General features: G+C 54.9%; 1 protein-coding gene across 1 annotated transcript in view; it reads left to right on the top strand.

Moving 5' to 3' along the window:
* Positions 1-25,571, top strand: part of HMCN2 (hemicentin 2) — a 149,289-nt gene that overhangs the window by 41,519 nt on the left and 82,199 nt on the right. Inside the window, exons 15-22 of the mRNA XM_060299922.2 lie at positions 959-1,108; positions 8,240-8,428; positions 9,667-9,762; positions 10,072-10,199; positions 11,820-11,964; positions 15,268-15,380; positions 15,505-15,664; positions 16,656-16,821. Coding sequence (XP_060155905.1) covers positions 959-1,108; positions 8,240-8,428; positions 9,667-9,762; positions 10,072-10,199; positions 11,820-11,964; positions 15,268-15,380; positions 15,505-15,664; positions 16,656-16,821 — 1,147 coding nt within the window. The remainder of the gene's footprint in view (positions 1-958; positions 1,109-8,239; positions 8,429-9,666; positions 9,763-10,071; positions 10,200-11,819; positions 11,965-15,267; positions 15,381-15,504; positions 15,665-16,655; positions 16,822-25,571) is intronic.

Below are 25,571 nucleotides of genomic sequence, written 5' to 3'. Positions count from 1 at the left end.
CACAGAAGGACAAGTATGAAATGATTCCAGTTATTTGAGTGGAATCTCATCTATGAGATGCCTAGAATATGCAAATTTATAGAGACCGAAAGGAGAATGGTGGTTGCCAGGGGCTGGGGGACGGGGAAATGGGGAGTTAGTGCTCAATAAGTAGGGTTTCAGTGTAAGAAGATGAAAAAGTTTTGTGGATGGGTGGTGGGAACGGTTGCATGACAATGTGAATGTACTTAATGCCACTGAATGGGACACTCAGAATGCTTTAAATGGTAACATTTTGCGTTATGTATATGTATGTTGCACAATTCTAAGTGTAAAATATTAAGTTGTAAAAACAGTTCAGACTCAGCGTGGTCCCTCAGGCCTCAGGAGGGGGAGGACTGGAGTTGGGGTGGGGGAACAGTGCACGAGGGAAATGAGAATAAGGCCTCAAAGAGGCGGAAATGGGGGGGCGAGTGGTCATCTCCGTGACCCTGGGCTCCTCCCAGAGCTGATCCGAGCCTCCGTCTGCACCTGAGCAGAGGGTGGGGATCCAGGAGGGAGGCCCAGGTAAGGAGCTCTTGGGTGATGAGCCTGTCGCATTCAGGGCAACAGGCTGAGACTCACTCGTGGTCAACAAAGGGGCTCAGGGAGCTGGACCCAAGGGTGCTGACTTTAAAATTGTGATAAAATTCGCCTAACGTAACATTTACCGTCTTAACCATTTTTAGGCCTACAGTTCAGTAGCATTAAGTATATTTACATTGTTGTACAGCCGTCACCACCATCCAAAACTAAAAATCTGTACTCATTAAACAATAGGGGTCCTGATTCTGGGGGGAAATCCTTCCCTCACCCACACCCCTCCGAGGTCCCTGCTTTGTGGAGTTGCAGGAACCCCGGGTCAGGAAGGCAGCCTGATCCCCTGGCCTCCTGTGGTAACCATGGGTACCTGCCTGATGTTTTCTCATCTTTGGTCCAGAGGGTCTCGAAATGATTCTGGCCTCTGAGGCCTCCAGCTCTGGGAGGCTGCGAATCCCGGTGGCTCGGGAGAGGGACGCTGGCGTCTATACCTGCCGAGCTGTCAATGAGTTGGGCGACGCCTCTGCAGAAATCCGGCTGGAGGTTGGACGTGAGTGTACACCTTGTCCCCACTTGCCCTGCCCCTCCTGCCTTCCCCCTTCCCCATCCCCCACCACCTGCCCTATCTCTGAGCAGGGAGGAGAGGGTGGTACCACGTAGCCTGCCAGTGGGGAGTTTGCATCGTTTGGATCCAGAGCACGTGGGATGGGGATTTTAGAGGGAGTTGGTGTATGTGTTACCTCTTGCTGTGTAACGAACTGCCTTAAAACTATGTGGCTTAAAACAATAAGCATCTATTGTCTCATGGTTCTGTGACTCTGGGAGTGGCTTTGCTGGGTGGTTCTAGCTCCAGGTCTCTCATGGGATGGCAGGTAATACCTTGGCCGGGGATGTGGTCATCTGAAGGCTTGACTGGGGCTGGAGAATCTACCCTAAGTTCACTCATGTGACTGTTGGCAGGAGGCCTCTGTTCCTTAGCCAGATAGGCTTCTCCAGAAGGCTTCTTGTGATGTGGGTTTTCCCAGAGAAAGTGAGTCAAGAGGGATAGAGATAGAGATAACGTCCAAGGTGGAAGCTGCAGTCTTTATAACCAGTCGCAGTCTTGGAAGTGACATACCATCACTTCTGCTATATTCTGTTGGTCACACAGACCAACACTGGTATGTGGTGGGTGGGAGGGACCACTCAAGTGTGAGAATCCCAAGAGGCCGGGGTCACTGCCCATCACAGAGGTAGTTTGGTTCCAGCATGGGTGTCGTCATCCCTGAGACCTGAGTTCCAGTCTCGTCTTCATCACTTACCATCTATGTGCTTTGGTCAAATCATTGACCCTCAGTTTCCCCATCTGTAAAATGGAGCTGACCACACTACTTCCTTTGTTGGGTGGCTGTGAGGCTTCAGTGAAATCAGATACACAATGCTTAGCACAGGGTTTGGCCCATTGTAAGTGCTTAATAAAGGGAGAAGCTATTATCCCCTTTTTACAGATGGGAGGTTTGAATCCTTCTGCGGCTGGTACATGGCCTTGGCTGTGATGGTCATGATGTCTAAGTTCCAGGCCTGGATCCTGGGCACTGGGAATTGCTCGGAAGTTGTGGGCACAGCCCCTTGGTGTGCTGAGCCGGGGCGGATTGTACTCTGAGGGTTGACTGTGGCCATGACGGGAAAGACAGGTGCTGGGAGTTCTAGGGAAGTGCAGTGAGGCTCAGTCGGGAGGGTCTGGCCCTGGGGGAGATGGTGCCAACTCAGGCTTGGGGATCCTCCCCATCTGTTCCATCATCTGTTCCTCCAACATGTGGTCACCTTGTAGCCAGGCCCTGTGCCCCAGACCCTGTGTTGGGGCTACAATGGCATCTGCCTTTGTGTTGTTCTCGGTGTCCAGAAGAGAGATGGTAAACAGACCATTAGAATACTCAGTGTACTGAGAATTTGGAAGTGGCATCCTTGGGTCCTGTGCCCAGAGAAGGGGGCTAAGCCAACAGTGGAGGCCGGGAAGGCTTCTTGAAGGAGGTGATGTCTAAGCTGAACCCAGAAACAGTCAGGTGACGAGCTGGGGAACAGTGTTCCAGGCAGAGGGAACAGTGTTCCAGGCAGAGGGAACAGCATGTGCCGATCTCCCCATGGCAAGAGGAGTAGGGCAGCGAGTGAGACATAGAGAGGGTGGGGAGGGGATGCTGGGGCAGCTGCCCAGTTGTGGGTCACTCCCGGCCTTGGGCTAGGGCGCCTGGTGGAGTTTGGGCTTTGTTCTGTGGAGGCGGTAAGAGGTTTCTAAGGAGGAGACTGATGTGCTCAGACTTTCCCTATCTAGAGTGCACTGTGTGGATGAGCTCTTGGGTGGGGTGGGTATGGAAAGCCACAGGCCTAGAGCCTGATAATAAAAATATAATAAGTCTTCCATGAAATCTGCCACGTGCCGGGCCAGCTCTAAGCACATTTCATGTACTAGCATATAATCCTCATAACAACCTTTTGAGATGGGTTCTACATTATCCCTTTTATAGATGGAGAAAACGAGGCACAGAGAGGTTAAGTGCCTTGCCCAAAGTCACACAGCTGCTGAGTAGCAGAGCTGAGATCTGAACCCAGGGTCCGGGCCTTTAGCCCCTGGACTTGGTCCTGATGCTCCCAGCAAGGAGGGCTTGGATGCTGCTTCCCCACTGTGAGCCTCGGGCTCCTCACCTGCAAGATATTTCTGGATGTTGTGTGAGTGAGAGATAAGAAAGGCCTCGGACACGATGGGCTCTGAAAAATGTCACTGTCACTGTGATTAGTCAGTAGGTTCTGGGTGAGCAGAGAGGGTGCTCCAGGGAGGGCTGCCCTTGGCATTGTTACAAGCAGTCATCCTTTGCTCTGTGTCTAATCTCTGTCCAGCAAAACCTTATGTCTTTGGGGCCCAGGCTGACATGCCTGTTCCTTCACCTGTTAGCCATTGGTCTTGGGGCCATTTCCCCAGGTGAGAGGTGGCGGGGCGGGGGATGGCTGGCATCCCAGAGGCAGGCTTCTGGGGCACGGGGCCACTGGTGGCCTCTGGCCTTGAGGTCAGGGACGGCATGGACAGTGGCCCAACACCTGTGTGTCTGGGGCGAGCTGGCCTGGCAGCAGTGGTGGGAAATTCAATTTCCTGCCCATCTGGGTGGCAGCTGTGTTGCAGCCTTCCTGGCCAGGCTGGCAGAGCCTGCCAGGGCTGAGAACGCGTGGGCGCTGTGCCCACTTCCTGCTGTTCAGCTGGGAACTGGCTTCCTGGTGGTATTTGGGGCACAGGGAGGACGGCAGCCTCCTCCTGTACTGCCAGCAGGTGCCTTGTTTGTGGACCAAGCCTGCGAGGTGATTTTGCGTCCCCTCTGGACCTGGCATGTGGCTGGTAAGAGTCCTGGATCAATGTCCTGGTCTTGCTGCTTGTCTGGCCAAGTTATTTACCTTACTGAGCCTCACTTTCATCATCTGTAAAATGGGGATGATACTGATAGCGGCTGTTCACAAGGTCCTTGAGAGAGTTAATGAGATAATGTGCTTCCCTCAGGGCTTGAATAGAATACCTAATCAATACACGGCCTGTGGGCTGGACCAGGCTGACAAGGGCCTGACGAGGCAGAGTGAGGCGGAGTGATTATCACACGCTGGTGACTGGCCTCCACGGTCCGCACCCGCTCCTGGAGCTCAGTGCTCTAGTACTTTTTTTTTTTTTTTTTTGGCCACGCCACTCGGCGTTCGGGATCTTAGTTCCCTGACCAGGGATCGAACCCATGCCCCCTTCAGTGGAAGTACAGACTGAGTCTTAACCACTGGACTGCCAGGGAAGTCCCACTCTTTCTATTACTTCAAACCTGCCCTGAGCTAAGTTCCCTTTACCCTGCTGGATTTCTCTCTAAATGGGTGTTCACTCAGCCCTCTTTCTATCCTCTCATTTTAGTCTCTGCTTCTTATTCCCAACTCGGAAGCCCCTGATTGCTGGGTGAGTGAGCAGGGGAGCTGGGGGTGTGTTTTTGTGGGAGCAAAGACCCTCTGGCTAGCCTGGGGGAGCAGGAGAGAAGCAGAGCTGGGCTCTGTGGCCAGTGCGGTCAGTATCTGGGTGGCTTCTCTATCAGGCACAACAGGCAAGGGCCCAGAGCCTGTGATACTTTTAGGGCTGCTGGACAGGGCTCTGATTTTATTGCCATCAGAAGAAAAAAGTGAAGAATAATAAATAGATTAAAAACGAATCCAGATTGTGTTTGTCTTTATAAACAGTCATAAAATATCAGTTAAAATATTTTTTTAGGGGGCTTCCCTGGTGGCGCAGTGGTTGAGAGTCTGCCTGCCGATGCAGGGGACGCAGGTTCATGCCCCGGTCTGGGAAGATCCCACATGCCGCGGAGCGGCTGGGCCCGTGCGCCATGGCCGCTGAGCCTGCGTGTCCGGAGCCTGTGCTCCGCAACGGGAGAGGCCACAACAGTGAGAGGCCTGCGTACCGCAAAAAAAATAAATAAAATAAAATAAATAAATAAATATATATATATAGAGAGAGGGAGTAAAGTCATCCTGCAGCCCTGGCCAATGGGGCTATGGCTCCAGGCTCGACTGAACGATCTTTCTATGGGGAAAGGAGTCTTCCCGGGAGGTGGATGTGGAGGCCATCCCCAGCGTTGTCTCATTCACAGATGCCCTGGAATTCCCTCTAAATGCAGGGCAGGGCCTGAGGCCAGCCTCTCCCGTGGCCACCCTGCCCGGCTACACAGACTTTGGGCCTGAGACGCCGTCCCTCTTCTGACCGAATTGAGTCAGGACTGATTGGAGCTCTCCTTCCTGAGCTGGTGCATCCCCTCCAGCTCTGCCCCAGGGCTCTGAGCCACAGGAACTGGGGGGATGGTGGAGGAGGCTGGGGGGCTACAGGGTCTCCAGACAAATAAAGAGTCCTGGAACTTTAAGATACCGGAGTCAGGGTAAAAACGGTTACCTCTTTCTGGATGGGGAACTGAGGCTCAGAATGGTGAAGGGGTTCATCCGCGGGTGTCCAGTGGGGCAGGGGCAGCAGGGGGGCCCTGCCCAGGCTTCAGGCTTTCAGGCTGGTGTCCCTTGCCCTGGGGCCCAAGTAAGAGGCAGGGACGGCATCACCTCTGTCAATTTCACTTTGCTGGGAAATCCCTGGGGGTAGAGGGAGTGGCCCAGCAGTGCTGTTAAACGAGGTCTCAGCTTTGGCCACACCCTCCTGTCCTGCCCCGTCCCAGCCTGGTGGCTGGCATCCTTGGCGGGGCTTTTCTGTCTTCTGTGGTGTTCCCGGTTCCCCCGCACAGAGCTGCGTCCCCGCAAAAGCGCTGCAGCTATCAGGTGATGAGACCTGTGCCTCTCCAGGGAGCGCAGCAGCTGCTGTGATGTCTGGCTGTCTCTGGGCACTCGCAGCTCCTGACCCGGAAACCTGCCCAAGGTCAAGGCAGAAAGGGCTGTGCACGGGGAAATCCGGTGGCTGTGAGGCCAGCTCACGAGCCCTCCCTACCGAAGGTCACCTGAGTCTGTGAGGAGGGGTCTTCGAGCCTGAAAGCAGAGGCGGCTGAGCCTCGCGATGGGACCCTGGAAAGGGCGTGGGGCTGGGAACCCGTCCCCACAGGATCAGGGTGGGCCCCGCCCCCGCCCCCGCCCCCGCCCCGCCCCTCCCTCGGGCTTCATTCTCCCATCTGCACAATGAGGAGACCAGAGGACCTTCAGCTCTGGTGTACAGGGTTCTGAGGTCCCGCCTTATTTGGGGGACTTCAATGAGGAGCAGGGGGATGGCTGCACAGGAGACGGAGTCACAGTTTTCTGGGCAGGATGTGAGTCGGGATTCACCTCTGAAAGAAGATGGAAGAGATGCCAGGTTACTGAGTACTAGGGGGTACGGGGGTGCGGTGGCTGAGAGCCTGGGTCTTAGCAGCAGCCAGACCTGGGCTCTGATCCCAGCTCTGCCACTGACTTTGAGCTGCATCTGGGGCAGGTTCCTTAATCTCTCTGATCCTCAGTTTCCCCATCTGTAAAATGGGGTTGTGAAAATACCCACTTAATGAGTTTATTGAGGCCATGAATGAACTCTAAAAGCACCATCACCATGCCTGTCACTTAGTAGGTTTTCCAAATGCTACCCTTTGTACATGTTATTTGCTTACTATTATAAGTCAGCTGTCCTCTCTCAGGGGAGGAATTCAGGACGAGGCCTGCCTGGAGGAGGGAGGTTTGAGCTGTGCCCTGCCGTGGGCTGGGCGGAGCCGGGGAGGCAGGCTCTGGGGGTACCTGGCCCTGGAGCTGAGCCACGGCTCTGCTCAGGATGGGAAGAGGGGAATAGCAAAGCTCTGCCCCCAGGGCCAAGACTCTGCAGGACCAGTGACGCTATCTGAGGCACCTGGATGGAAGACTTTCTTGGATTCTCAGCCGAGGCAGCTGCCAGGCCCCAAATCAGGAAGAAAAGCAACTCGCGGGTGGTGTCTGAGGTTGGGTCCAAGACTGTCTTCCTCCTTGCAGTGATTTTCCAAGTTGTGCTTGTATCTCCCTGGAACTTCCCTAGTCCCTGAGGCCAAGAGGGAAATTTGATGTCATGATTTGGACGGATGGGGGAGATTTCAGGGGAGAGACAGCAAGAACAAAAGAGGTGGAGGTTTTTCCACAATGCTGGACGCAATGGGTTCAAAACAGGCCGGGGACCTTCCTGGTTGCGGGTCTGGGGACAGGGACCTGAGGACAGTGCCCAGAAGCCACAGGGAACAGGGCCTGGACCTGTCTGGCGTTGGACCTGCTTCTGGCCAGCAGAAAGGTGGAAAGGATCGTGAGCTTCTGTTTTGGGAAATAACCTATTTCCATGCCCGCCCCCCCCCCCATCATAAAAGTAAGACAATGCTTAGAAAAAAAGTTTGGAAGAAACACTACAAACCATTAACAGTGGTTACCTTGTGGAAGGTCACGGGATTTCGAGTGTGTGGAGCAAAAGTTAAAGAAATAAATCCTCGTGTGTTGCTTGGATTTTTTTTTTTTCTTTTTTTTTGCTTGGATGTTTTATAACTCAGGTGAGCAGGGCTGCCCTTGTTTGCATCTGTTATCCTGGTGTAATTATTAATATGGCTCTTTTCACTCTTAAGTGTCCCATTTGGACCATAAAGTATAAGATCAAGTTCTTTATAGGCTTCTTTTGATGTTGTAGTAGAGATTTATGTGCTGCTTACAACATGTTCAACAGCAGAGAAGGATGAAGCATGGTAAAGATGAGCTAGAACCTCCCCACGAAGTTGGCTCTTTGGGAAATGGTTGCCGGAGTCTAGGAGACCCGTGAAAGGAAGCCCCCGTGGCCCAGGAAGAGGGCAAGGGAGGTGACGCGCAGAGCTGGTGGGGCTCCTGGGGCGGAGGGTGACTTGCAGGCCCTCTGAGGTGGGCTTCCCAGGAGGTGCAAAGAGCAGAAGCAGGAATGTTGCTCCCCCGTATGGCTGGGCAAAGCGGGGTCCCTGAGACCCCACGTAGGGTGTGAGGACTTCACCCTGCCAAAGGGCACTTGCTCTCCTCCTCATCCTCAGGAGCGCTTCAGGGTGGACCTGCCAACCTTAAGTTGGCCTCGGGAGCCCTGGGTATGAGTCAGGTTCGTGAGGGCGCGGCTGGAAGAGGGAAACGCCCCCAGCGACCGGAGGGGAGGCAGAGGCCTCGGAACAGTGCCCTGGGGGCTGGGTGAGGCTGACTGCTCACCTCCCTGCAGATGCACCCCAGCTGACAGAGCTGCCCCAGGATGTCACCGTGGAACTGGGGAGGAGCGCCCTTCTGGCGTGCCGGGCCACGGGCCGCCCATCCCCTATGGTCACCTGGCGCCGTGGAGATGGCCAGCCACTGGGGCCCGGGCGGGGCAGCACGACTGGGCGGCCCGATTCAGGAGTGCTGTTCTTTGAAAGTAAGAGATTGGGGCTGAGGAAGGGTGGGCTGGGGAGACAGAATGGCTTCCGACACCCTCAGCCCCCAGACTGGGTGGCCGGGAGCAGGGCCCTGACCCCCAGTGCTGACCATAGGTCAGGCTGTTGCAGGGTCATATTTCAGTTGGGTGACTCTGGTCACGTCATCCCACTACTCTGCACTGGTCACAATAGTGATAATGACAATACGTACCACCTGGGTTTAATAACAGGCCACCTTAAGGAGCTATTGCGTGAATAATACACGTAAATCCCTTAGCACAGTTCCTGACACATAGTGTCATATGTGGTAACCATCATCGTCACCATCACCACCATCACCATCACCACCATCATCATCACCATCATTACCACCATCCTCACCATCACCACCATCACCACCATCACCATCCTCACCATCCTCACCATCACCACCATCCTCACCATCACCGCCATCACCATCATTACCATCACCACCATCACCATCACCACCATCATCACCATCATCCTCACCATCCTCACCATCCTCACCATCACCATCACCATCCTCACCATCACCACCATCCTCACCATCACCACCATCACCACCATCACCATCACCACCATCCTCCTCACCATCCTCACCATCCTCACCATCATCCTCACCATCCTCACCATCATCCTCACCGTCCTCACCATCCTCACCATCACCATCACCATCACCACCATCCTCATCATCCTCACCATCCTCACCATCACCACCATCACCATCCTCACCATCACCACCATCCTCACCATCCTCACCATCATCCTCACCATCCTCACCATCCTCACCACCATCACCATCCTCACCATCATCCTCACCGTCCTCACCATCACCATCACCACCATCCTCATCATCACCACCATCGTCCTCACCACCATCATCAGCGTCACTACTACGGCTCCTATTTACTGTGTGCCAGGCCGGTGCTGAGTGCTGTATTTGCGTTATCTATTGACCCCTCCCAGTCACACTACAGCGTGCAGTTATTGATAAGTTATCCCCATGCTACCCATGAACAAGCTGAGGCCTTCTCACCCTTCCAAGGACTGGCTGTATCCCCCAGCCCCCTCCTCCCCGCCATCCCAGCCCTCCTACCTAACCTCCGCAGGGCCAGACTGTCACAAGGGCGTGTCTGCACCTGGGGAGCTGGAGCCTGTGGGGGCTGGAGCCGTGATGTGCTCTGACAGTCAGGCCTGCCTCTTTCCTGCCCCTCAGGTGTGATTCCTGAAGACCAGGCCCCGTATGTCTGTGAAGCTCAAAATGTCTTCGGGAAGGTCCAGGCAGAGGCCCACCTCCTTGTGACTGGACATGGTTTGCTGGTGGATCTGGAGAGGAGGGTTTGGGGGGGACACCAGGCACCCTTAGAGACACCCTCCCCCCCATGACTGCCCATCCTTTGGGACAGGTGTGTCCACAGCCAGGTTCTCCAGGAGGAGCATCTGGACCCCTACTTCCTGGGCAGTGTGCCCCAAGAAGTGTGCCCTTTGACCCTTTAGGGTCCCCAATCCTGATGCTTCCACTGGTTCCCTGGGGAGGAGACAGTGGGGAGTGGGGGCCTCTGTCCCCCGGATGCCCACCCACAGGAGTCTCGTGTACCCACACTGTCTCCTCTCCCGATAGCACCTCCACAGATCGCCAGCAGTGCCTCCACCGTCCGGGTGCTGGAGGGGCAGCCCGTGTCCCTGCCCTGCATCATCCTGGCTGGGAGGCCCCGCCCCGAGAGGCGCTGGCTCAAGGCCGGCCAGCCCGTGAGTGCAGGGCCCCTCTGGGTGCAGGGGAGGAGGGCGCTGTCACGTTCACACCTCGGTCTCTGCTTTGCGGTTCCCCTGTTTTGGAATGTCCTCTTCCTTCCTGCTTCTTTCCAGAACCTTCTCTGACAACGCACTGATAGCATCCTTCCCCCTCTAGAGTCCTTGGCCAGAGGGGCTTGTGCATCGTTAGTGCTGTGGGCGGGGGCACAGACGCAATGCATTCGTCACCCCCGTTCGGATGACTCCAGGGCAGAGACGTGACCCGAGCGGCTGAGCATCTGCCCGGCTCCCTGGCACACTGCTGGGTGCACAGGGGCTGCTCCGCCCATTCCCATGCATTTGGTTTTCTTTTTTTCCCTCTATTTCCTTTCTGCCATTCACTCCTTCGCCTCTCCCTTTTCCTCCATCCTTCTGGCCTATCCTCAGACATCCCGCGGTCCTTGTGTCCTGGAAGCTATAGAAGAGGTGCCCTTGTCCCAGCAGACAGCAGACGCTGGACACCCGGAGAGGCAGTGACTATGTGACCAGGTGGCTGCCCTGGTCCCGGGCCTGTTGTTCCGGTCCCTGATGCGGTGCAGACAGGGTCCAGCTCCCGGAGCAGGGAGGCTTGGCCGAGGCAAAGCCTGTGTGGTTAGATGTGACCCCGAGGAGGACTGTGCCTGGGCACGGAGGCTGGGGCAGTGAGGAGCCTTCCTCAGTAGAATCCGACGGGCACGTGGGGAGGGGTGGCCCTGGGCCTTGTCCACACCAGGACAGGAAGTGGCTGGAGACACAGAGCTCGTTTAGTTCCGTGGGGATACTGGGTGGACCTGCGCCTGGCCAGCTGCCGAGTGCGAGGAGCACAGCCCCCCTCGAGCTCACTCAGCCTGAAAGGGCCTGGTACCGAGACAGCCCAGGAGCCTCTCCCGGTTCGGAGTGCAGAATGTGCGGTTGGGTTCGTGGAACAGGGACAGGGAGGCTTAAAGCGGGCTCAGGCCTGGTGGAAAGGTTTTGGGGCCCCTCACCAAGGATGGACCGGCTGGACATCTTTATAGAGGTTGCCCCAGGCCCCATTCTGGACCAGCGCCACCTGCCCCACCCCGGTCCTGATGGGGACAGACGTGGGCACCCATCAGGAGTGGCTTTCTCTGCTTCTCTCTCTGGGACCGCATCTGATGCGGCCACACCTCTGCTCCGCTCTTCATGGCTCTGTTCTCTCCCCACAGACGGGTTGTCCTTCCTCTCTGTGGCCTCAGCGTGCGAGGGCCTTGGAGCTTCAGCCCCGACTTCGTAAAGGCTCTGGCTCCAACCCTGCACTCCTGGGGGAGGCTCCCATCAGTCCCCTCGGGTCAGGTGTCTTGCCCTGGACCAGTTGGCCCTGGGAGAGTGGGGTCAGCGGGGGGCCGGGGGTCGGGCCCACCTGGCCCTGAGGGTCTGCGGGGGGGTGGATGAATATCAGGAAAGGGGTAGGAGCATCACCGCCCCCCCCAGATTCCCCCACCCTCTCCAAACCCCTGGCCTCTTGGGCCAGGCTGCTCCCTGCTGGCCTGGTGGGCGGTGAGGTTTCTGGGGTGCTCTCTCTCAGCTGGCTCTGAGTGGGGCCCTCAGCCCAAGCTGGTGCTTCCTCGCCCTCACCAGCTCCCACCGGGCAGCCAGCATTCCGTCCGAGCAGATGGCAGTCTCCACCTTGACCAGGCACTGTTGGAGGATGCAGGGAGGTACACCTGTTTGGTCAGCAACACGGCCGGCTCTCAGCACAGGGACGTGCAGCTGGTTGTTCAGGGTGAGTCCCGGGGTGGTGGGGGCAGGATGCGATGGGGGAGGGCACCCGGGGGGAGTTTGACCTTGAACATCTCTGTTTAAACAAATTGCACAAATAGTACATATTCACTGTAGGGAATTTAGAGATTGGACAACCCCCCGCCTCCAAAAAAAAAAAAAAAAACCCAAAACAAAAGCAACCAAACAAAAAGCAACCTCCCTTAATACTAGTAGCTAAGAAGAACCAGAATAATTTTACGTTTGGGTGTGTATCTTTCATACTTTATACACACATGAGTTTGCACATGTACGTATACACACACTGTATATATTTATATAATATATACATTATATATACTCTTTAGATATGTTGTATATAAATTATTTTTGCATGATATATATTCTTTATATAAATTAGGTATAAATCCTTTGTGTACACATACATAGAAATAGTTAGAAACCAACTGGAACCAGGTAATATTACTGTCTTGCAACCTGAGTGTTTCTTGTGACAATATTTTATGACTCTTTTCTGTCAGTAATACTCAGAAGCAGTGGTTCAAGGCTGCATGTCCCCTGTTTGGCTGAGCCAGGAGTGTCTAACCTGTCCCCTAGTGTCCTGTTTCTCACCAGCATGAACACCTGGGGATAAACATCCTCATGCTTGGGCTTCCCTGGTGGCGCAGTGGCTGAGAGTCCGCCTGCCGATGCAGGGGACACGGGTTTGTGCCCCGGTCCGGGAAGATCCCACGTGCCGCGGAGCGGCTGGGCCCGTGAGCCATGGCCGCTGAGCCTGCGTGTCCGGCAACAAAAAAATCTTCATGCTCCGCCTCTGCCCACGTGACCAATTCTTTCCCTAGGATAAACTATGGTTGTGGAATTGAGTTTTGACTCACAGAGCTTGCACATTTTTAGGGCTTTTCGTGTATTTTGCCCAGTTACTTTCCCACCCACAGCGTTGGAGAGTCCCTGTTTCCCTTCACCCACCCAACCAGGTACCACTGTTCTTTTTAACGTAAAACAAGAAGTTTAAACTAAGTCTGGTTATGTTTTGTCATTTACCGCATATGTTAATATCCTCTTTTTGTTTGTTTGTTTCACTTGTTCTATTAAAACCCCGAGGGATGAGCGGGAAGAACCCATCATTCCCCGTTTTGTAGAGGAAAACTGAGGTGCAGAAGAGGCTGGGTTTAGAACCCAGCTGTCCTGTCTCCTCGTAATTCCAATTAATAAGAGCGATCAAAGGGTTGGGCATGTGTCATGTGCCAGACCTCTGAGAGGTTGTGTGCAGGTTTCACTTAATTTCCCTAACTGCTCCAAGAGGTGGGTTTAAAAGACTCTACGCTTCTGTGACGTTAAGGAAGCTGAGGCTCCGGGATGGAGGTAACTCACCAAGTCACAGGATCAGCAGAGGCTGCCTCTGTAGAAAGCCTCACGCCCTAACTTCCCACCCTGCCGCACAGCCTCCTCTGTGCAGTGGCCATCGAGCCCGTCTCTCTTGGCTAATTTCATTTCCGTTCAACAAACGCTAATCGACTTGCTGGCTTTTGCCACCTGGGAAAATCCAGAAGGGCATTTCCCACCCTAAAGGAGCTGAGTGTTACCATCAGAGCCCTTGGCCTCTGGCTTTCCCTCCCGGTTCTGGTTTTTCCATGCCCGTTTCCCCCTCCCCTGCTCCTCTTGGAGACATCCCCCACTCCCGCCCTGTTTTAATGCCTGCAGCTCTGGATGGCGCCCAGGACAGATTTTGCACTTGTTTTCAAGTTCACTGTGTCCTGTGAACACTATTTTCTGCCGTTTCTCATCCGTCCATCCCCAGAGAGTGAGCAGGGAATTAGGGTTAATTTAGCTTTTTAGCTGACCAAGGAATACGGGTACCAAAAGATTAAGTGGTTTATCCAAAGTCCCACAGTTAAGAAACGGCACAGCTTGTTCCTAAACACAGGCTGCCCTATGTCTGGGGCATGAATTTACAGCAGTGGTGGCTGTCTTCTTCTGTTAAAATTGTTTTGTTTTTTTTTTTAAATCATGATAAAATAGGGACTTCCCTGGCAGTCCAGTGGTTAAGACTCTGTGCTTCCACCGCAGGGGGCACGGGTTCGATCCCTGGTCGGGGGACTGAGACCCCACATGCCACATGGCACGGCCAAAAAATAAAAATATTTTAACAATCATGATAAAATATACATAATATAAAACTTGCCATTTTAACCATTTTAAAGCCTACAGTTTAGTGGCATAAATGAAGTGGCGTAAGTGGCATTCACATTGTTGCGCCACCAGGTTCGTTTGCCCAATGCACAGCAAGCCAAAGGGCTGAGACGCCGAGGTTTGCAGCGGGGGAAGGATGTGTTCACAAGGCAGCCAAGCGAGGAGACAGGAGAGCAAACCTCAGGTCCACCTCCCCAAAGGCCGGGGACTTGGGGTATTTACGGGATAAGGAAGCAGGGTGGTCTTAGGCATGGGGAAAGGTGATTGCAGGTAGGGAAAAGGTGAGGTAATTAGTGTTCTGTGCAGGCGTATCTGGGTTACATCCTTCTTCCTGGGATGCATGTTCAAAAATGGAAGCGCCTAGCATGATCTGACGGTGGGGTCTTTGGCCCTCTGATGTCAAAATGTCATTCACCAGATACCTGTGCAGGCCCAGTTTTAGGGTCTGTGGTCCCAACCAGTCTTAGCTGGCTTGAGCTCGAACTAGACACCAAGTTCCTGGAAAACAACTCAGACAAACATCTTATTATTTAGGCTACATGAAGCTTGGAGGGTCTGCAATTTGCAACAAAACAATTAAGCGAACTTGCTAAGTGAAGGCGGGGCTCAAGCAGAGGGGTTTTTAGCAAGCTGTAAGACAAGCCAGGAATTTCTGTTAATCCCATGGGGCACAGTTTCAGGATGGGTTTTTTTAACCCTGTACGGCACGGTTTCACAACCATCACCACCGTCCATCTCCAGAACTTTTTCACCTTCCCAAACTGAAACTCTGTACCCGCCAATTCCCCATTTCCCCCTCCCCTAGCCACTGGCCACCACCCTTTTGCTTCCTGTCTCTATGAATTTGCCTGTTCTAGGTATCTTGTGTAAGTGGAATCACACAGCATTTGTCCTTCTGTGTCTGGCTTATTTCACTTAGGGTAACATTTTCAAGGTTCCTCCATGCTGTAACGTGTGTCAGATGCTTATTCATTTTTAAGGCTGAATAATATTCCATATGGACACACCACACTCGGTTTATCCATCCCCTCTGTTTGGATTGTTTCCACCTTTGGGCTGTTGTGAATAATGCTGCTATGAACTTTGGTTTATGAAACTGGTTTGTTTTTAAAAGTGCCACCTAGAATCCAGCCCACGGCCACCCACCATATCACCAATGAAGGCGTTCCAGCCTCTCTCCCCTGTGTAGCCTCAGGAGTGCCCACCCCTACCGTCACCTGGACCAAGGTAGGTGAAGCCTGTTACCACAAAGGTAACCAGAGAGGTAGGCCCAGTGCATCATGGGGAGAGGAATGATGCAAATCGCCGTGGGGTGGGGGCTCTGCTGATGCCACCTGTGACTCTACCACAGGAAACCAATGCCCTGGCCTCCAGGGATCCCCACTACAATGTGAGCAAGGATGGTACCCTGGTCATCGCCCGGCCATCTGCCCAGGATGCAGGGGCCTATGTCTGCACAGCCACCAACGCCGTGGGCTTCTCCAGCCAGGAGATGCAGCTTTCTGTCAACAGTGAGTGAGGGCCACCCCTGTCCTGGGAGAGGGGCTTGCCAGGTACTGAGGCAGGGGCATGGACAGTCTGACCTCACCTGCATCCTCATTGCATCTCATCAACCCTGCCTCTAAATTCCTCACGTCTGAAGGGCATGTAGACCAAAGCTGTCCTTCAGAGCACTGTCCCCTGTAGTGTGGGCATGCTCTAAGAGAGGTTCCAACTCAGCCCTTTGCCACCGGATGGGGGGAAAGTGTCACATGAACAAGGCTGGAAAGACCCAAGGCCCTACACTGGCCCCCCTCCCATCCTGGCAGCCCCCTTCGCCCACCTTTCTCCCCAGCGCTTTGTGCCCAGACCCTTTGGCCTCCTTTCAGTTTCTTAAATGATCCATCCTGCCTCAGGGCCTTTGCATGTGCAGTTCCTTCTGTTGGACTGCCCTTCCCTTCCCTGGTCCAGCCTACTTCTCCCGTCAGTCAGATCTCAGTTCTCTGATCTCTGAGGCTGTGTCAAATCGCCTTGCTGTGAACTCTCTGGAATGTCCCTTTCTTAGTGCCCATCACAGCTGTGATTAAATAACTAACTGTGTGTTGAACTGTTTGGAACCAGTGTTTCCCCGGGGCCCTTGGCACAAAGGGAGACTGGGCACCATCTGATGGTTAATCCCGTTTATTCCTGAGAATAAGGGAGAGAGAGGAGAGGGAGGACAGGACCTGCCAGAAGGTCCCCAGGGAAGGGAAGCCGGATGGAGAGAAGCAAGAGGGGGACACTGGGGCAGGAGGGACCATGTCAGGGTCATCAAAGCAAGATGAGCTTCCAGCGGGAGGATGGGGTAGACATGTGGGGTGGGGTATGACTAGGGGAAACCATTGGATCCGAGCCCACCCACCTTCTGCATCTCTGGGGTGGCAGTGCCACCTCGGCTTCCTGGGGGAGCCGTGCTGGTTCCCTCTGGGCCGCGACCCCGGACTCCCTGCTCTGTTCACACCCCCTGCATGATTCTACCTACAGCCAAGCCCAGGATCCTTGTGAACGGGTCATGTGACGCAGACAAGCCGCTGAGTGTCACAGCCAAGGCCAGTGACGAGGTGACCCTGGACTGCGAAGCCCAGGGCTCTCCACCCCCCCTGGTCACCTGGGCCAAGGACTCCCTCCCTGTGCCACCCGTCACCGACAGGTAACCCCGGTTGCGGGGCCTTGGGTCTGGGGATGGACAGAGCTTGGGGTTTGAGGAAACTGACCTCCAGGTGACCAGTGACCCGGCCAGTGTATGGGACCCTGTGGACACCCCCAGGGGCATGCAATCCGATTACACACACGGCACTTTTGGCCATTGACCTTTAAGGGAGCACGGATGCCCTTCAGAGGGGGAAGGCCTCTGAAATAACACGCACGCAGCGCTTCACGCACGGCCGAGGGGCGCTGCGCGCAGGATCGCCTTCCATCTGCTCAGCAGAGCAGAACTGAGCGGAACTGAGGCTCAACGATGTGGGGTGACCTGCTTGTGGTCACTCAGCTAGGAAAGAGTGATGCCGCGGTTGAGACAGCCTCCTGAACGAGACGCGTGCGCCGTCCTTGCCGGCTCCGCGGACCAGGTGTCTGGCAGCGGGGCTTTCAGGGAACCTGAGAGTGGGCAGAAAGGGAGGAGGTGCTTGGGCATCCTTCAAAGCCTGGCTGCACCTCCCCAGGCAGGGGTGTCAGGTGGGGTGGTTCCAGACAAGAAGGCCTCAGACTCCTGGGACCCTTGACCCTCGAGGAGTGGGGCTGTGGCGAGGGGGCAGCTCTGGCCGGTGACCTCAGCCCTGGCGGGGCCTTTGAGAAGTTCCAGATGGAGGAGGTCTCAGAGCAGCCTGCTGTGCAAGATCCCACTCCTGACACCCACACGTGGGTCTCTACCTCTCAGAACATCTGTTTGGTGCGCCCTCCCGTCCTCGAAGCCTGCACGCCTGCACGTGGCTGGGGTCCTGGGGCTGGGCTGGCGCTGTGCTGCCCCCATCCGTGCACCCTTTGGTGTCTCTGCAGCCCAGGTCGTAGGTGTGGGAGGGAGTGGTCGTCTGGGGAGCCTGCATCTCTCCGCAGAAAGCCTGGTCCTGGCTCCTTGGCTGGCAGCCGCCTGGCGGGTGCTTGTTTATTTATGGTTTGTTCCTGAAATGGCACACACCGCATTTCCCATTTGTTCACCCCTCCTTGTTGTGATGCGTTAATAGATCAGCCGGGAGCCGTAAATCTGTGAGAGCTGCTTCTGCCATCCTGAGTTTTGCTCTGTCCCTTCTCCCCTGGCCCCCTCCACTTCGTGCTGGCTTACGGCTTTCTCTTCAGATTTCTGAGATTCCAGGAGTTCACCTACGTGAGGTGGGAAAGTATGCCTGGAGCGTGGGGCTGGGGGGAAGGGCTCAGAGCCTGGAGTTCGTCAGACCCGAGTGTGGATCCCGGCTGGTTCTGTATTAGTCGTGTGGCCTCAGGTGGCCACTGGTTCCTCTTGGACCGTTTCTCCATCTGTGAAGTGGACGAGGTTGAAACCCTGTTCTCAAGATACAGTGACGGATGTGCGATGCTTAGTACATTGTCAGTGGTGGAAAATCACTTCGACGGCATTTTCCTCCTGCTGCTATAAACTAAAGCATCATTTCCAGCTTTCAAAAATTATCATCGGGCTTCCCTGGTGGCGCAGTGGTTGAGAGTCCGCCTGCCAATGCAGGGAACGCGGGTTCGTGCCCCGGTCCGGGAAGATCCCACATGCCGCGGAGCGGCTGCACCTGTGAGCCATGGCCGCTGAGCCTGCGCGTCCGGAGCCTGTGCTCCGCGACGGGAGAGGCCACAGCGGTGAGAGGCCCGCGTACCAAAAAAAAAAAAAAAAAAAAAAAAAAAATTATCATCATCCTATGTGTTATTTAATTCCCACCAGCTCTTTTCAGTGGAAAAGCTTTATTGAGATATAAATGGCATGCTTTCCAATTCTGTGTTTTTAAGTAAATTCTGAGTTGTACAACCGTCACCACAATTAACTTTAGAACATTTCCAGTACCCTCCTGCACAAAAGAAATCCCCACACTCATTGGCAGCCGCTTGCCATCCCTGCACGACCCCAGCCCAGCCCCCGGCAACCACTCATCTGCTCTCTGTCTCTGGATTGATCCGTTCTGGACGTCTCACGTAGATGGAATCGTGCGCTCTGTGGCTTTCTGTGTCCGGCTGCTTTCACTTAGCATCGTGTTTTTGAGGCGCCTGCATGTTGGAGCAGGGGTCAGGGCTTTGGTCCTCTTTGTGGCTGAATAATATTCCGTTGCCTAGATAGAGCACCTTTTGTCGATTTAGTCACCAGTTGATGGACCCTTGGGCTGTTTCCACTTGCTGGCGATGGTGAATAACCTCACAGACCTTTGATTGTATTGACACTTCATTTGCGGGCTCTGGGTCCCCAAGGTTCTTTGGGCCTCTCCCTGTGGCATCTGATAGCTTCCCCACGCAGAACAAAGCTCCCTTTTCTGCCGGACACACGGTTCCGCTTAGTCCCACAGCCGTTCAGACAGAAGATGCAGGTTTTTAAAAACCCATGGGAAACACGCAGGGAGCAGTGGTGGTGCGGGGGTAGCTTTGCTGTCTGTCTTCTCCCCTTCCCCTCTACCTCCTCTGTCTCTTCCTCTTCCTTCTCCGAGGGACCCCCAGGGCTCAGCTTCAAAGCTGCCGTTCTGGAAGCTTGAGAACTTCTTCTGATGAGTCGTGGGTGTTCGTCTACCTCCAGGTTCTGTGCTCCTTCTGCCTGGCTGAGCTGCCCCCTCTTCTGTGGTGGCCCCCTTCTCTGTCCTTAGATGGGGGAAGGCCTGAACCTATTCGGGGTGCCCGGGGCCTCTCTCTCCCGAACCTGTGCCAACCTTGGCCAAGGGCTGCGGTCAGGGTCACCAACAGACCTCCAGTACTGGTGCTTCTTCAGAGCTCCTCGGTAACTCTGGTGCAATCAGGGTTGAGAACCACAGCGTGGCCGAGCCTCTGAGGCCTCCTGCATCTCTGTTCGGGTTGGGGGGTGGCCCTCTTCTCCTGTTGGCCATCCTGGAGGTGGGTGTGTTGAGTGGCATCATGCCTAGTGCCTTGAGGGGGAAACAGAAGCCATGGGGTATGGGGAACTGGGATCCTGACCTCACTTCCCGGGCTGGGCCCTAACGTGCACACCCACACACCCACAGACACACATAGACATGCACAGACATAGACAGACATGCACGGACACATATAGACATGAATACACATGGACAGGCGCACAGACAGACACAGACACACGGCCACGCACACTGACACAAACACAGATACACACACATGTGGACATGCACACAGACACAGCAGAGATGCAGACATGAGAACACGTGGACACACACATATCTGGCTTCTGGGCCGAGGTCGGGCAGGCCACTGCTCTTTCTGGAGATTCTAGAGGATATTCTGAACTCAGGGAGCCTTGACCTCCGGAGTCAGAAAGTCCTAACGCAAAGAAAACATAGTAGGAGCTTGAGTACCCATGAAACTCTAAACCACCCACCTGTGTCCACGACCCCTTCCAGGGTGTTCTTGTAGATGCTTCCAGAGAATTACATTGAGTGCCTCTTCCATTCTGCCCTTATCATTGATATTTTTCCACATTTACCCATTTTCTAGATTCATCCTGGCCCACGTCATTGCTTTCCATTTAAAGGGCAAGATAACATTCCAGGGCGTTCAGCCCTCATCGTTGCTAAGCTTTCTCTGTTTGGGGCAGATGCTCCGTTGCCAGTTTTGGGCGGTAATAAATGGGGCTGTTGGAACATTTTTGCACAAATGCTTCTCTTTATCTCCTGGGTCATTTCCTTGGGGTATAGCCCTGAAAGCCAATGGCTGAGTCCAAGACTGGGAATGGTTATCGGGTGCCTCTTACCCTGTGGGACTGCTGTTTGTGAAAGGACCATCTGAGTTGTGAATTCAGCATTGAAGTCCGCAGGATTTATTGAGCATCTCCTGTGCCCAGGACTGTGCCGAAACTGTCTAGGAGACAGAAGACATGGGCTCCGGCTGTGTGTGACATCAGGTAGCAAAGGACCTAGGGTCCCATCTCAGCCTTGCCCCCAACTCTCTGAATGAACCCGAGCAAGACCCTTCCCCTCTCTGGGCCTCAGTCTTCCCGCCTGAGAAGTGAAAGGGTTGGACAGGAGATGGTGGCCAGAGAGTGCCTAGTGGCTCTGGTCCCATGATTCAGCCCAGGGATGCTGGGGCGAGGTGGTGTTGCTAGGCAACAATGTTTGTTTCTGGTTCTGATGTGTATCTGGGACAGCTGCGAGTACTCCTGGCTTCAGCACTGGCTCCCGGGGGCAGCCGGCCAGGGTCCCGCACAGGGCCAAACCAGCCGCATCCGGGGGAGGGGAGGGGACAGGGAGAGGATAGAGCACCCCGAGGATGCTGCAGGGCCGTCGGCACACCCCCTCCCTCTCATGGCCCAGTGGAGAGGTGGGGGGCTGCAGCTGGGTTCTGACGATGCAGGAGAAAAGCTGCTTCCTCCTTAGAAGCGAGTGGCATGGCACGGACTGCCCAGGGGCCCCTTGTGGGGTCTTTACCTTGGGGGATCTTCATAGCTCATCTGATTCCTGGCCTGGTGGCTGGGTGACCATGGACAGCGGGACTTCATCTCTCTGGGTCTCTGCAAAAGGGGTGATGATAGTAGGATCTGCGGTTTGGCTGTTGAGGGTTTCAAGTGACAGTGTGCACGGAAGTGCTTAGCTGTGCGGTGGCGCATAGGAAGCGCTCGAGTGTAGACAGCTGTCACCTGTTAGCACCTCTGGGTTTATGTTGCACGGGCTCAGAGGATGTGTATTCTCCCCCTCGCTCACATATTGTGCTTGGCCCTTTCCTTGATATCGGGCCCCTCTTCCTAAACTGCTCCAGCTTGGGGTTTCCGTTTGGGGCTTCCTTATAAGGGTCTATGGTGTGGGTCAGGGTCAGAGCGGCCACTGGTGGTTGAATGTGCTGTCCAGGCTGACTGGTGCTGGGGGCAGGGGGGCTGGGCAATCCCTGCTGCAGCCTCAGATCCCACCCTGGCCCGGCAGACAAGCGCCCGGCATGTGTCTGCACGTGGCGGACGTCTGCTGAGCGCTGTTGCTCTGCCAGCTGTGGTTGAGGATCAGCTTCTGGTGGGCTTGGTTCTGCAGGGGGTGCCGTTCATTCACTTGACAGCCTCCGCCCAGAAGGCTCTGCTCACACGGTGAGGTTGGACGGGCCCTCTAGAAACGGGGGCAGCAGGGGGAGCATGGGACACAGCAAGAGGGCCTGGGCGCAGGCCAACCACAGATTCTGAGCGGCCAGAGGACGGGGTGCATTTCTTTCACCCCCGTGGCCCACCTGGAACCCAGTGGCTCTTTGTCACATGAGTGAATGAATGAATGTACGAGAAATTAGCTGAACTCGGCTCCATGGAACTCAGAGCAGGGGAAGTGTAACCTGCCTGCACTCGTCAGGGAAGGGTTCGTGGAGGAGCTAGAGGCTGTGCTGCCTTGAACGGGGTCTGGGGGCAGGAGAGCAGCCTTGAGACAGGGTGGGGTGTGGGAAACAGTGTGAGCGAAGGTGGGAAGGGGTGCGTGTGTGGACAGGGACAGCTGGGATTTGCCATCAAATATTTATCAAGCACCTGTTGTGGGCCAGCACCTGTGCTAAGCGCTGGGAACATGGCAGGAACCACCTGGGCAACCTGGCCGCTCCCTTCACGGAGCCATCAGACAGCAACAGGTGATTACAGGTGTGTCAAATGCCGTAAAGCCTCCAGGAGTGTGTAAGTGAGAGAAGGGGTCTGGCTGGGGCAGCAGGGGCAGCTTCCCTGAGCCACAGAGGAGCTGGAGAGGGGACCCCAAGCTGGGTTACAGCGAAGGTGTGGCCTGGGATTTGCACTTTCTATCAGATGCCCTTTGGTCTCTCCAGGCAGATACATCCCCCTTGGAGCTCATAGGACCAGGGGGACACGGCAGGGAAGGTGGGTCTCCCTCCCCGTCCCCCGTCATCTGCGTGGCTGTGTGACACTCACAGCCAACAGTGAAGCCTCCAGTGCAGCGGAGGTCATAAACAGGAAATTCCCCTCGAACCTCTCCATGTTTTCATCTTGGCGCCACACGGAGCCATCTGGCTGCTCTCGCCTCAGCGGGGAGGCTGCTGCTAATTACACCACAGGCACGGGGCACACGGCAGCGCTCTCCCTGCTTCCTCCCACCTCCCCCCTGCCCCTGACATCCTTCCCGGGGCTGCAGCCCCCAAACCCCAAGGAGCCTTGGGAATGTGGAGAGAGAGCGCCCCGGGGCGTGGGGCGGGGGCGGTGCAGAAGGGCTGCCCCGCAACCTCTAGACCTCTAGGTCCTGTTTGGTCTGCCCCAGGCCCCATACCTTTTTCCTATATCTGGTCCGAGTGGGGTTTGCTCTGTGCCAGGTCTGGGCTAGGTTCTGGGGATACAAAGGCAAATAAGATGGCTGGGGATGTGTCCTCTTAGGGCCCGCAGGTGACAGGTGGTCACAAGCCGGTGCGGTGAGGGTTGTGATGGGGAGGGCTCTGCAGGCCTCAGCTTGACCATTTATAAGATGGACTTTCCATTCGTTCCGTTTCCTCCTTTGTGGTATAGCGAGCAGCCTTCCCTCTCTAGGAAATGACCTGGGGGTCATCATGAGAAAGACAAGATGCCTACATTTATTATTGAGAATTATTTCCACTTTTGGAAGTTTCTTTCATTATTTTTTTTTAATCCCAGAAGCTCCCACTTCCTATCCTTTTAAGGGCTTGGTGAGGGAGGAAGCAACTTCTCTAAAGTTCTTAGAAGACCTAGAAGGCAACCTCTGAGATAAAGGAATTCCAGAGCAGCCTTTTCAAATATGAAGAAATTGGGGTTCAGAGACGTTGTCTGCCCTGCCTGGGCTAGCTCAACACGTCTGTAGCAGAATTGGACCTCAGATCCAGAACTCTGGTGCTCAGCCTAGACCTCTTTTTGCTGTCCCATGCGTGCCTGCTTGGCTAGTCGAGGTTTGCAGCAAAGTCCCCTGAGGGAACCGTGTCCCTGCACCAAGTGTGACTCAGTGTGTATGTTTCAGCCTCAAACTGATTTGGCTCGTGTTTGGTGGGTGTCAACGTTATTTAACTTAAAAAAAAAATTGTGGATGAGAAAAGCCAAGCCAGGGGAGGGGAGCCACACAGGGGAAATGTTTCCTTGTCACTGAGACAAGAAAGCATCTGTGTTGTTTTTTCCTTTTTTCTTCCACTTTGGAAGATTAAGGGACCTACTTAGGGCTGCCCAGCTGATTGGGGGCTGGGGGGCGAAACACAGACATGTTGAGGGGGGCGTGGTTTTTACTAGCAGCAGGGCTGTTTATCGAGCACTTACTATGTCCCAGGGACCATGGGCTTTGTGTGCACCATGTCACTCCATACGTGCCGTCTCCTGTGATCCCAGGTGAGGGCACCGGGGCTCAGGGAGACGGAGTCCTTGGCCCAAGGTCAGCCTTCAAGAGGCCGAATGGCGGTGGATGCAGGGGTCACTTGCTGTCAAAGCCCTGTTCCCATCTGCTCCGCCGGGCTGCTTCTCAGGGCAGGGGCACTTCCCTGTGTCCTGGGGCAGTACTCCCAAGGAGTGGTCCCCCTGAGGACCTTGGTAAGACCCCGATTCCAGCCTCCCCCCACAGATCAGAGTCTCTGGACGGGGCCTGGGAATCTGTATGTTTCACATATAGCTGGAGGATTCTGATAAGAAGCCCTGCTCTACAAGGGGGAATGATGGACTCTACCTGTGAGAGCTGATGGTGTGTGAGCCTGTGGCGCCGGAGTCCTGCTCCTGTGCGTGGGGACACATACATCAGTGTGCAGAGGACTCTGGTGGTGAAAGAAAGAAAGAACGAAGGAAGGAAAGAAGAGAGGGAGGGAGGAAAGGAAAACCTGAATGTTTAAATGCCCACCAAAAGGAGAACAAATTAATCCAATTGTGGTACGATCACACAATAGACTACTGTACAGCAGTGAAGAGTGAATGAATTAGACCCACGCACACACACGTGGTACCATTTCTATAAGAGTTTTAAACGATGCAAAACTGCATTGCGTATCGTTATGGATACACTGTCGTCACCATGATAACAGCTGACCTTTGCTGAGTACGTCTGTTCCAGGCACTGTGCTGTGAATTAGGTCTTTCCGTTCTCCGGACAGCCCTATGAGGGCTAAGTACCACTGTTGTCTCTTTTTTCCAAAAGGAGACAACCGAGGCACAGAAAGGTTAAGTGACTTACCCAGTGTCACACAGCAAGCACATGGCAGAACAGCGTCGGACCTAGTTGTCCCAGCCCAGTGCCTGGGCTCTAGAGACCACTGCCTGGTATATCACTCACAACTGTCCTCAGAGAACTTGCGCCAGGTGCCTGCTGGAAGCTCAGGGCAAACTGGACGAAGGGTTTGCTGGGTAGGGGGATTACAAGCCCACTTTACATATGGGGAGATGGAAAACCAGCAGAGCACAGCTAGTTCCCCGTGGTTGTCCAGAGAGTGAATTGCCAGCAATGTTGACCTGTTTAATAAGTGCACGTCCAGCACTTGGCCTGCACCTGCTTGGGAGATGGGAGCTATTGTCATCCCCGTTTTGCAGAGGAGGAATCTGAGACTCAGCAGAGCGGGGAGTGGAGACCGGGACTGGAGCCCAGCTGTACCCTGATGAGCATAGGCGGGGGAGGGGCTGGCCCTTGGAGGTTACCACCCCCACTCCCCGCCCCCGTGCCAGCTGCTTGCACTTGGGGCCCTGCTGTGGCCACTGGCCGCAGCTGCCCACTCAGTTCTACGGGGGCAGGGACTGCACGGAGCCAGCACATGTGGGCTGGTGACATCATATCTGCAGAGGCCCCCTCGGGTCCAGTCCAGCTGCAGGAGCCTGGCTGGGGGTCCTAGATCCCTGTG

This window comes from Globicephala melas, chromosome 6 (assembly GCF_963455315.2).
Source record: "Globicephala melas chromosome 6, mGloMel1.2, whole genome shotgun sequence".
In the NCBI taxonomy this organism is placed as follows: domain Eukaryota; kingdom Metazoa; phylum Chordata; class Mammalia; order Artiodactyla; family Delphinidae; genus Globicephala; species Globicephala melas.
The sequence above is the reverse complement of the archived record's forward strand: the minus strand, read 5'-3'. Positions and strand labels throughout refer to the sequence as shown.